The sequence below is a fragment of the Bombus vosnesenskii genome, unplaced genomic scaffold (genome assembly GCF_011952255.1).
Source record: "Bombus vosnesenskii isolate JDL3184/JDL3185 unplaced genomic scaffold, Bvos_JDL3184-5_v1.1 scf7180000013357, whole genome shotgun sequence".
In the NCBI taxonomy this organism is placed as follows: domain Eukaryota; kingdom Metazoa; phylum Arthropoda; class Insecta; order Hymenoptera; family Apidae; genus Bombus; species Bombus vosnesenskii.
This window is the reverse complement of record NW_022882991.1, coordinates 519,296-530,877: the sequence shown is the minus strand read 5'-3', so window position 1 is coordinate 530,877 and position 11,582 is coordinate 519,296. Positions and strand designations below refer to the sequence as shown.

Sequence of the window (11,582 nt, the reverse complement as noted above, 5' to 3'; positions counted from 1 at the left end):
ACACGATATTTCCTGTTCTTCGATACTGAATGGATTACGCGTACGTATCTCGATACGCGTGTATGGAAACGTGTTAAACGGTCTCACCTAACTTACAGAAGAAAAAAGACTATATGCCCTTAGGCGACTGAATACTCGACAGTAATGTCAGTATCCTAATAAGCTTAAGATTCAAGTCGGTAAAAACATGCTAAGCTGCATACTCCACATCTTCCATCACTACCAAAAATACGATCGTTCTGCTTAATTATCCAGAAACGAGAAGATACCTTTATCTAATCGACTTCATTATGGACTTAAAAACTCAGAAAAAAGTCACTAAATACCATTCCAATTATGTATTCATAGATTAGCCATCAATGCTTCCAAATTAGAACTATCACCTTGTTTTGCATCAGAATGCTACAGAATATCGATGGACAAATGTAATAATATTCCTTTTCCAAAAGGTGATGTAAATCCAGTTTGGAGGGAAATAAATTAAAACTAGTTTCATTAAAAAGCTAATATTTCCTCTTCGCTATCACTAGTAATCATTAACAATTTTTGTTAATATTAATTAATACAAACGCAAAAATATTTAGTGTAAGTGATATTTATATATAAATCCACCCTCGTAAAAACCATCTAAATCCAATTTATTTTCAATATCGTACTATTAACTACTACAGAAACAATAAATTAAATTTATAAACTCTTCTCAAAAATATCAATAAAATTTCCTATAAGAGTAGTAAACTGATATACGCTCCTTAAAAGAGAGAGAGAGAGAGAGAGAAGAAAGAAATGCTTCAAATATCATTACATTTTCAAACTGAATAAAATAGTGCGTGGAAGAAACAAAGAACTAGGTGTGTTACGAGTACGCATATTCGAACAGCTTCGACAGGAAGCATTTGACAACGCACTCCTGTATCCTCAATCGATATTTAAGTGCCTCAAGGATGTTTCTCGTAGATGAATACAACCATGATCTCCATCCTTGACACGTTTTTACGTCCATGAGCGGATCGCGGGAAGTACACGAACTTAAAAAGCGACATGAGAGAAGAACGGGCGCGTTTCTTGCTCTTCTCTCTACATACGCGGCTCTAACAAAATACGGAGACGTTGAAATATTAGGCATAGCAGAACGTGAGCGTCAGGGGAAGATCTTAAAGCGAAACGGTGCATCATACGATATGTATTTCTGCTTAATACACTACCCACGCTTAAAACATTCCACAGTCATGTCGTTGACATCCTCTGCAGTTCCAGAATTTCCCATCCAGCCCTTTGGTTTACATATACGCGAGGAAAATCGCGCAATTCCTGCCCTTTGTTACCAACTCCTAATTATCGTCGCGATTTTTGCCCCTTCTTTTGACTTGTCGTTCATTTTTCGAAATATACCCCATCTTTGTGACGATGAATGACACTATCTGGTATTCTTCGTACGAATTTCTTTACCTACTCTAATTGGTTGTATTTGTATTCGATATAACAATCCATTTTTTAATTGGTAGATTAACAACATTCCACGATAAAATTATTACTAAGGGTTCATATAAACGTTTCTTATCTCCTTTTCTGTACCAAATTCGAATATTGATTAAATTTTTAATTCGTAAAATAAATATCGTTTTCTAACAACGAAATCCAAGATCATATTTACAGTAGACATACTCGCTATATCGTAAAATTCCTTCAAAATATAAAATATTTTAAAATATCTAGGTATTAATCATCAATGTGTACAAAGATCTCGGACGCCATATTTCTTTCGCGTCCACATTAATCTCTTTATCATAAAACTCTACCTAATTTACAAATACACAAAAAATAATCAACATTTAACATATTTTATGTCCGTAGTAACATACATAGATACTACCTATGGTATGTAAAAACGCAAAGTTGAGAAAAACGGCAATCTCACATACATAATACGCGACGCCGATGACGTACGTTCAATATGTCATCGAAGATCCTCTCGCACGCGGAAACTGGTTTACGCGATGCAACGATTACCAAGCGAGATGCTAGGAATCCGAAACTCGCAGCTTCTTCGAGAGTCAACGTACCTCCCCTCTTTTTAACCGAGGAACGTTCAAACTCGCTCCTCCGCCACGGAGGCCACGCAATCAGACAGTTTTTTTGAGGTTCGCATGAAACAGGTATTCGGGGCGGTTACTGGAAGGTAGCGTGTATTGCCAACACGCCGACACAAATCGGAATAATCGTGGTCAATGTGTACAAGAATAACCGAGCCATAAGAGAATTAGCATCGAAACGTGGGTCCCGCGTTTTTATCCCGCTTCAATTTTTCGAGTCTTCCACATCTTGATAGTGAAATAAGTTTCTACGCGTTTGTATACAAAACAATCTTAGGCTATGGTTACAATGAATGCGTATTCGAATTAACTCAGTACATCAAAACAATCACATATGTATAAACAGTAGCTATAAAGAGTATTCGTACTATTTTACTTATTATACCATTTATGTACGTATCATTTATTAGCACTTTCATATGACTATAAGAATTTCATACTATGAAAATGAAATGTAGAATCTGATAAAAAAAGACACTGCATTGGAAAATAAAAGTAGCCACAGTAAATTTTTTCTAGTGTATGCATTTCGGTTTGTAGATGTTCCACTCGTCAGAACACCACAACAGTTTCTTCAAATACGCATCCACTATATAACCTTACGCGGGAACGCTTTAAAGGTAATAGAGATTCTCAAGTGTCGGTCACACAAAATATTACAAAACCGTTACCGCTAACAAACTATTATAATTTTCGAAAGTTCTTAAACATACATCCTATCTTCCAATGATTATGTCTCACGAATATTTGTAAATCTATGTATCTTGTAAGCTATAACTCATGCGCGAGGAAACTTAAAGAACTTTTTTAAAGTTTTTATGGAAACAAGAAAGAATACTCACCGTTCAAGCAAACGTCGATCCCACCAGCAATAATCCACGTGCTGAGAACACACTAGCCAACACAATGTATGTACACACAGAAAAAAATCACTCGCGACAATCGACTATATGACTAGGAACAGAAAAACGTCAGTATCACTAACGCGATTGGATACGATATACGAAAAACGTTGTCCCGGTACACTACGAATAAAAGGAAAAAAAGCACAACCGAAAGAACGATGGAAAAACCGCGAACCGTAGAAAACGTTCGCTCATGACCGTCTCGCGTGGCCGGCTGTGACTCTACTCCGGTTCGCTTTGGCTTCGGCGCGACACTCCGATCCCCACCAAACCCGATTCTCCCCACCGATCGTCACGACTGTACTTCCAGTTTGTATTTCCGATCTTCTCGGCAAAGTTCGGCAGCTTTCGACACGATCGGCGGTCCGTAGGGTTAGATGCTATACATATACATGTAAAAAGGATTTAGCAATCACAATTTTCTTTTTACTAAATTCGAATTTACGATAATCTTATTAATAAAATGATTGACACGAGAAAATCTGATAAATGTTTAATTTAGGTATAACTTTTAACAAACTATCTGCGATTTTGAAATATAGAAATTATTACAAATTGTAGTGAATTATTTCATGTGCTGTATCTTTACGTCAGTTTTTAAACTTATTATATTATTTATTATCTTTGATTTATTAGGGATATTATGAAATAAAAAATAAGGTAAAGTGAAAAATTGAAACATTTTATTTATAAAATTACGTCTATCACATCGTTCTTCTTCTTTAATTGTTGCCATTTTCCGAATATACATCATTTTTTAGTTCATAAATCTGAAAAAAGAGAAAAACATATGTATATTTTCCCTCTATTATTCAAAATGTTCGTTGTTAATACATACTTGTATATATGCTTCAGTTAATGTTATCATTTGTGGCAAAATTTGAGTTACGTGTAAATCCTGCAACTCGTACCACTGACCAGTTGCTCTATGTAGAATGTGAACTCTATATGTTCCTTGACCAGGTTCACCATCGTGAACTATATTTGCTACCAAATCATATGTTGTAAATGGATGTCTTTGTTTTACTTCAGGTGTTAAAATATCTCCAAAATCTACATTTCTGAAAGCAGTATATATTTTTAAGTTCTTTCACATTGTCATATAATAATATTATTAAAAGTTACGTACTTAACTGGAAAATTAACTATGGTGGGATTTTTTTCCACAAAGAATGTGTTCTTTGTAAACCTCTGTAAAAAGATAAAATAAAAGATAAACACATAATATTAATACGCCATTATATACTTACTTTTATATAAAGTATGAGATAAGGAGGAAGTTCTGTTATTTCAAATCTCTTCATAAAATTTTCTTTATATGTTTTATACTCTTTTTCAGTTACAGCATTAAATTTATTCAATAATGTGTACAAATTGACCTATAATAAAAAAAAAAAAGATAAGTTTTCTGATACTGTGATGATCAAAGCTTGTGGTTCGATACTTACTTGAGGAATAATATTTTCAGTAAATTGGTCTTTGAAAAGAGGTGGTGGTGGAAGATCACATGTCAAATACAAAAATGGGCTTTCTGTTACAGTTTCGCCATATTCTACCGTATGAAGTAATTCACTTCTTTGACTTTCATCCAATTCAAGTGGCGGTATTTTTCGTGTATATATCCGCATATGACCCAAAAACGTTTTATACACTATACTAGAATCACGCTTTTTTGTACCATTTAATGCTAAATGAAGGGCATTTAAAAACCATGAAAGAAAATCGATTGGATCGCCTGAAAATTGAATTTTCAATATATAAAAGTTATTAATAAAAAAGTGATTTACTTGTTGTAATATAATTTTATTTGTACCCTGTTCAGTAAATTGAAATCTCTTTTTACTCCATAAAACAACAGCTTGTAACATTTCATGTGGACTGACATGAGCTTTGAAATTACGGGGATTCCATAATTTTCTCATTAATTCACCAAATCGTTGAACTAAAAGATAAGAAGAGTCTCCAGGTGGCCTCTTGACATGAGAATAATTAGATTCTCTTAAGAAAAAATCTCTTAAAGGTGTAACATGAGAAAGTGCCTAAAATATTGAACTCTTATAATTATCTCATAAGATAGAATTAAAGAAATTTAAATATTTCAAACTGACTCACTTGTAAAATAACATTACAATAATCATTTGCTTTAATATTATTCATTCCCACAATACCAGGAGAATATAGCGATCCATCTATGGCTCTTGATAATTTATCACTTTTATCTAATTGTGCAATTTGTGCTTTATCAAATGTTGGATTTAAAACATATTTTATGTCATCCAATGATGAATCTGAGTAACAGTTATTTATTAAGAAATATCATTATCTTTTGATATAAACAAAATAGTCATATAATATTTTCTTACCAATTATTTCATAATTGTCAGGTAGACAATAAAATTTTAATGTATGTAAATTTAAGAAAACATGATGACTTTCAGCTACACTATGTGTATATGCATGAGTGTTTGTACCTCTACCTTGGAAGTACTTTCCACATACAAGACAAGCATATACATTAATTTTTGACAATGATACTGAACATAGTTTTTCAAAATCAAAGTCTAAAAATTGGCGATTTATTGTATCTAAATAAGGGCACAATCGTGGAGCTTCTGAATTTGTTTTTATAATTTTAGCTTTTTCTGTAATTAGAAAAAATAATCGTAATGTATTTTAATTATTTTTAAGTTAGAAACTATGTTTAAAAAAAATTACATATTTTGAAAGGATTAAATTTATTTAACGTAAGGTCAAGTCCATAAATGCCAAAATAATGTATATTTTTACTTAGAATAGGTTAATCAAGGTGATTAAAATAAAGGAATCATCACCTAACCTTAAAATTCAAGTATGTAAACAATAAACTCGTGACATTTTATAATAAGTATTTAAAGTGAATAATAATTAATTCATGCAAGAAATAATTAAAAATACTCACTGGCAATGCTTTCATCTAAATTATTTCGTTCTATCACTAATTTTATTTTCTGTTGATTCCCTGATTTACTTGTCGCCATTTTTGTTAGCAGTTCAGGTAAATCATTTTTATATAGCGATACATTCGTAAATGAGTAATGAATAAATACTAGTATGTAAAAATCATTAATAAAAACTAACGTTTGCAAATATTATAGAAACTGACATATATTTAACCTACAACGTAATTAAAAAATAAAATGGCGTTGATAATTTTACTTTAATTAATTAAATAAAGAGTTAATAAAAACATAGATTTATATCATACATATAACTATGTTAATATATTTCCTTTATTTCTCTTTGCAAAATATTTCAATATTTAATATAATATTTAAAAAAAACATTTAATATATTCTCCCTCATTTAAAAGATTATTAGTATATCTTAGTTTTAATAAATTAATAAAAGTATATATTTGAAATCAAATTTGAAATAGAAACTTTTTCTATAACGAAGCAGTATTAATAAGGTTATGTATAATTTAATGAATTATCAACTATATAACAATTTTTTAAAATGCGATATGTATAAAGATTCTTGTTTTTAGTATTATTGCAGATGCCTGTAAATTAGTTAAATTTATTGAAATAAGCATCATTCAAAAATGCAATAGCAAATGAACTCGATATTCGATAGCTCGTTAGTCGATTGAAAAAAGCTTCAGTCTTTGGCTGTTTAGTGCGCCACCTACGAAACAAATTCTTTTTAGATGAAAAGAGAGCAACGCAAGTTAATTCCCCCGCTACGGATGCCACGACTGATTGTCTCCGATGGTGTGAACGCAGACTCGCTTGACAAATATCCCCGGATAATGCATATCTATAAAGTAGAGAAGTTTTCAACTGAAGATCAGCAGGAGGCGAATTAGGGAATGTCGTAATGCACGGCATAAGTTTTTTAAATCACGTAAAAGACCTTGGCTGTTGGGTTTCTTAAAGTAAAATCGTTCCGATCGGTCCTTCAAGTACCTTCGTTTAATCTGGCAAAAAAACGATCCTCTTCATTCTGTTGATATGGCCGTCGTCGAGGAATTTGATTATTTATGTCGTTTATGTGCGACCAAAACGGGTATTCTAATGGGATTACCGATCTTCGAAGCCGGCGATCAGATGCGCAACATTGACAAGAAAATAGCCGCATGTTTGCCAGTGCAGGTAAAATCATGCACAAACAGTAGCAATTTCACTGCAATCTTCAGTGCTCTGTCTTCACCCCCTCTTTCTAATTTAACTATAAATAGAGGAAGAAAATTGGTGCAAGGTTTCACAAACTCCTCATGATAAGGGGAAATCTATATATTAACTTTAATTAACTGGATAGTTGCTTTAAAAAATTGAAGATTGTGATGGCATTTCGTATACTCTTTAAAAAATAAATATATTAGTGTTGTCAGTTAATTGATTATTTTTAGGTGTCTATGACTGATCAATTACCAAAAGTGGTATGCGAAGAGTGTGCTTATAAATTGGATCAGCTGTTTGATTTTCGTGAAAAATGTTTACATACTGAGGCAGTATTCATGGAAATGTTAAAAGAAATTGCCAAGCAAGAGATTGTTCGTATATCAAAAAGGGACTTGGAAGAAGTAGAAGAAATGAAGAGGATTCAGAGGAATATTGACAGAATACAAAATAATATGGAAAACGTACAAAATCATGTAAATCCCCAAGAAACAGCAGAGCCTACTATACATACTATGCAAGTTATAGATGAAATAGATTTGGCAGCTGGCGAACAAGTTGTTACACAAGAAGAAATAGGACAACAAGATACAGATATTGAGGTTACTGGTATCGACTGTTTAGATGGGGATACAGCTAGAATGGTGGATGAACATATACGAGAAGTAAATGAACAAATAAACCTAATATGCTTGCTGAAATAAATTGTACTATATCTATTACAACAATATTTTCATTTAAAATTATTTCTGAATGCAATAATGCTTCAAATGTAACTTAAATGTGTATATTTTTATATTGCAGGTTTCTAATCATCAAATAGCAATGCATTTGGAGGGTGATATGACTGTAGTTGGAAATTTAACAGTTAGTGGTCATTTGAGTCAATTAGGAATAAATTATGTTACTTCAATAAATCCTGAAGATCAAAATCGAGAATCAATTGTACATTATTGTGATAATGTAAAGTATGAATCAGTACCAATAAAACAAGAATATCATAGGTTGCGAGATAGATTAACCACAGAAGATCCTGCAAATGTACTTGAAGATAATGTAAGTTATTTAAATAGAAGTGAAATATAAATAATATACAAATTTCTTTGATAAATAATTTTAATCTATAGGTACCACATGAGAATTTTGCTCCTGCTCAACCAGAGACTGGTAGTGATATAGAAGAAACACGTGTAGTTGAAAGTGAAACTCCTAGGCATACAACTTCTCAAACAAATACTATGGCATCAACGAGTCAAATAACAACTGGAAGTCCAGAAATTTTAGTAGAATATACAAAAAGAGCCAAACATGCATTATTAGAAACAGCATTAAATAATCCTACAGTTGATGAAACAGGTTCACATTGGTATGTGTGTCCATTTTGTAATGAAGCAACATTAGGTTCAAATAATATGATAGCACATTTTGAACAATATTTTTGCTGTTGTCCTTGTGGTTTATATTTTACAAGTGTAGATGCCTTAAATGTACATAAGGAAAGATGTGATGTATATAAAAGTAAAACAATCGACAAAGAAAAACAAATCACAGAACCTGAATTAGTGTCTTCTCAAGATGAAGTAAATATAGAAGAAAAAAAACAAACAACAGTAAGGCAGAAATGGACTCCAAAAGTTTGCACTCAATGTGGTAAACAGTATAGGACGAATTATAAATTACAAGAACATATGCGGAAACATACGGGTGAAAAGCCTTTTCAGTGTGTGACTTGTGAAAAAGCATTTCGTAGTAAAATTGGGCTTGCACAACATGCGGCTACACATACAGGGCAATATGATTATAATTGCTCCACATGTGGTAAAGGTTTTCAATCTAAAAGTTATCTTGTTCTTCACCAAAGAGTACATTCAGATTTAAAGCCTTTTCCATGCAACACTTGTGGACAACATTTTAAAACGAAACAATCATTATTAGATCATCAAAATAGACATCTTGGGGTCAAACCATATGTATGTGAAATTTGTGGCAAAGGTTTTATAACCAAAGGACTCTGTAAAAGTCATCAAAAAATACACTCGGGTATGGATAATCGTCAGTATCCATGTGTGGTATGCAATAAAATGTTTGTTAGTAAAAGTTATCTGAACACTCATTTACGCATTCACACAGGTGAAAAGCCGTATTTGTGTGAAGTTTGTGGTAAAGGATTTTTAACAAGAGTCGATCTTAAAATTCATTCAACAATGCACACGGGAGAAAAAAGCTTTAAATGCGATATGTGCGGAAAAGTATTCGCCAGAAGGGCAGCGTTAAGGTGTCATAGGAGATTGCACACCGGAGAACGGCCTTACAGATGTGATGTATGTGGTAAAACATTCACACAGTTCACTCCTATGGCCATTCATAAAAGATTACATACCGGAGAGCGACCGTATGAATGTGATGCATGTGGCAAAACATTTGTATCGAGATCAACCATGATGTGTCATAAAAAAAAACACCATGGTACAGCACCCGTGCAAAAAGATGAACCAGTTCCTCGTCAAAACGAAATAAAAAATATCTTACCAGCAGAAATTGTACTCCGAGATTCTCAGGAAGGAATTCAAATTACCGCAGATTGAAACGCATGATTAAAAATCGGGAAACGTTAAAGTAAATAGATACAAACAATGCATGATAAAAAATGAAATATCGAGTCTGCATTTTATAAGAAGCGGCATTAGTCACCACAATGTATTCCTTTACTATAGCATATATGTTAAAATTGTATACAAAGAATATATTTTCGAGGATTCTTTGCAAGGGATAACAATGTTTTCTAAAATCATGTATACCTATAGAAAGTAAAGAAAAAATTAAATGATTTTCATTATCATTAAAATATCGATATTGGTATTTTGCCGAAGTATGTTGCTGTTTTCAAATTGTCTACTTTTTTATTTGCAGTTTGTTTTGCTCTGGAATCTTTCAAAGATTAATAATTATTGTTAATCAAGCCATAAAATACTGTCAGGTTTAAGTCATGTAAAAGATAAATATTATTTTCAAGCTTCTACAGTTAATGTATATGCATTATAGGACTTGATTTTTAGCTTGTGATAATACATTTTTTCAATGACATATGTTAAAAAGGTTATATAGTATAGTATGTAGTTTCTCAAATTCCGATCAAATGATACCAAGATTAAATATCTACATTTATTCTAACAAAGCTCAAATTATGGACATATGATATAAAATTGAAATGAATTAATTTATAATTTATTTTTTAGCATATTTTTAAGAAATGCAATGCATTGTTAATGAAATAACACAAATGTTATTTATTTAAAGATATACTAAATTGAAAAATGGCTCGTTTGAATCATTACATAAGAATTTTCTTTATATTGTGTGTGCATTATAAATTGTTATAAATGTCATGAAAAAAAGAAGATAAAATGACACATTTACTAGCTATATAACATAAAACATGATTATCATAAAGAAAGTCAAATATTTTCTTATTGATACTAGTAAAACATTAAAATATTATTTATCGAATTAAAGGCTGATAGCTATTTTTACTGCAAGGAAATGCTATAGAATGGTGGTTATATCATATTAACAATGTAGTTTCTTAAATTTAACAAAAGTGTAAAGTTATATATAATCACCTTTAACACATGCATATTTCTGTGGCATCTCTGCGGTTTTCTTTTAAATAAAAAAGCTTTCAGCACTACACATAGTAGAAATTGTGATATGTAACAATAAAATGATTACATTTGTAAAATTGTGATGATTGTAATATTATTGACAAATCCTATCAGAAAAAATATAAAAAATTCTACAACCAGATTTAAAATTTATTTTTAAATTTTATAAACCTATACACGTGACTAATATTCTTTATTTATTACTGTTTTAGTTGTAACATATTGTAAGTAGTAACATGTCATCTGCTTTTTACCCTCTAAATATCTAGTTAATAATAAGGTTAAACCAAGTAATAAAAAAAATGAATTTTATTAAAAATTCTTTTTATTTCGAAACGGTATTAAATAATAATATTAATGACAAGAGCTGCTAAATTAATATTGGGCTTAAAATTTAGCAGCAATAACATAATACGAGCATTACGCGCGTACGTTGATCTTTTTTTTTAAATGGACATAAACTTATTTTTGTCTTTAACTACATTATTACACTGACCTGTTATGCAGCTATTACATACGTACACTCGTGTGTATGCATAATATACATATATATGCATGTGTATGTGTCTAGCGTGTTAACAATTTCCATTACAATCGCTGTTCCTATTTCCTACATCGTCCTACAATTGACAACAAATATTTAATCTATAATTTGACATTAACTACCTATGCAAGGCATCGATGACAATATATTTGTTTCGTTATTTTTTCCTTTCTATACTATATATAGGGGGCCCCTAAAATATGGGAAGTGTGAGTAAT

At 31.4% G+C, this 11,582-nt stretch overlaps 2 protein-coding genes across 4 annotated transcripts; one reads left to right on the top strand and one right to left on the bottom strand.

The window, feature by feature from the left end:
- Positions 1-3,659: 3,659 nt before the first annotated feature.
- On the bottom strand, positions 3,660-6,135 carry LOC117237104 (U4/U6.U5 tri-snRNP-associated protein 2). The gene is made up of 9 exons (XM_033500748.1): positions 5,937-6,135; positions 5,362-5,640; positions 5,111-5,286; positions 4,812-5,037; positions 4,447-4,733; positions 4,249-4,377; positions 4,128-4,189; positions 3,837-4,059; positions 3,660-3,768 (listed from the first exon to the last, which is right to left on the bottom strand). Exons 1-9 carry the CDS (start codon positions 6,013-6,015, stop codon positions 3,721-3,723), a joined length of 1,509 nt encoding a protein of 502 aa, XP_033356639.1. The 5' UTR covers positions 6,016-6,135; the 3' UTR covers positions 3,660-3,720.
- Positions 5,829-10,962, top strand: LOC117237100 (zinc finger protein 157-like). 3 transcript variants are annotated; one of them, XM_033500730.1, is made up of 6 exons: positions 5,829-5,846; positions 6,687-7,131; positions 7,389-7,823; positions 7,963-8,214; positions 8,286-9,198; positions 9,289-10,962. In XM_033500730.1, the coding sequence occupies exons 2-6, from the start codon at positions 6,991-6,993 to the stop codon at positions 9,741-9,743; spliced, it is 2,196 nt and encodes a 731-aa protein (XP_033356621.1). In that variant the 5' UTR covers positions 5,829-5,846; positions 6,687-6,990; the 3' UTR covers positions 9,744-10,962. The 3 variants fall into 3 exon arrangements, with proteins under 3 accessions (XP_033356621.1, XP_033356619.1, XP_033356618.1); XM_033500728.1 differs by having other exon boundaries at positions 8,286-9,210; XM_033500727.1 differs by having other exon boundaries at positions 5,830-5,846; positions 8,286-10,962.
- Positions 10,963-11,582: the final 620 nt, after the last annotated feature.

Excerpts from the sequence above, each read along its gene's own strand:
- LOC117237104 (XM_033500748.1), bottom strand. The coding sequence starts at position 6,015 with ATGGCGACAAGTAAATCAGGGAATCAACAGAAAATAAAATTAGTGATA. Across the intron at positions 4,378-4,446 it reads CTGAAAATATTATTCCTCAA|GTCAATTTGTACACATTATT; the intron begins GTAAGTATCGAA and ends TTTTTATTATAG. Across the intron at positions 4,060-4,127 it reads ATAGTTAATTTTCCAGTTAA|AAATGTAGATTTTGGAGATA; the intron begins GTACGTAACTTT and ends TACTGCTTTCAG.
- LOC117237100 (XM_033500727.1), top strand. The coding sequence starts at position 6,991 with ATGGCCGTCGTCGAGGAATTTGATTATTTATGTCGTTTATGTGCGACC. Across the intron at positions 7,132-7,388 it reads CCGCATGTTTGCCAGTGCAG|GTGTCTATGACTGATCAATT; the intron begins GTAAAATCATGC and ends GATTATTTTTAG. Across the intron at positions 7,824-7,962 it reads TGGATGAACATATACGAGAA|GTTTCTAATCATCAAATAGC; the intron begins GTAAATGAACAA and ends TTTATATTGCAG.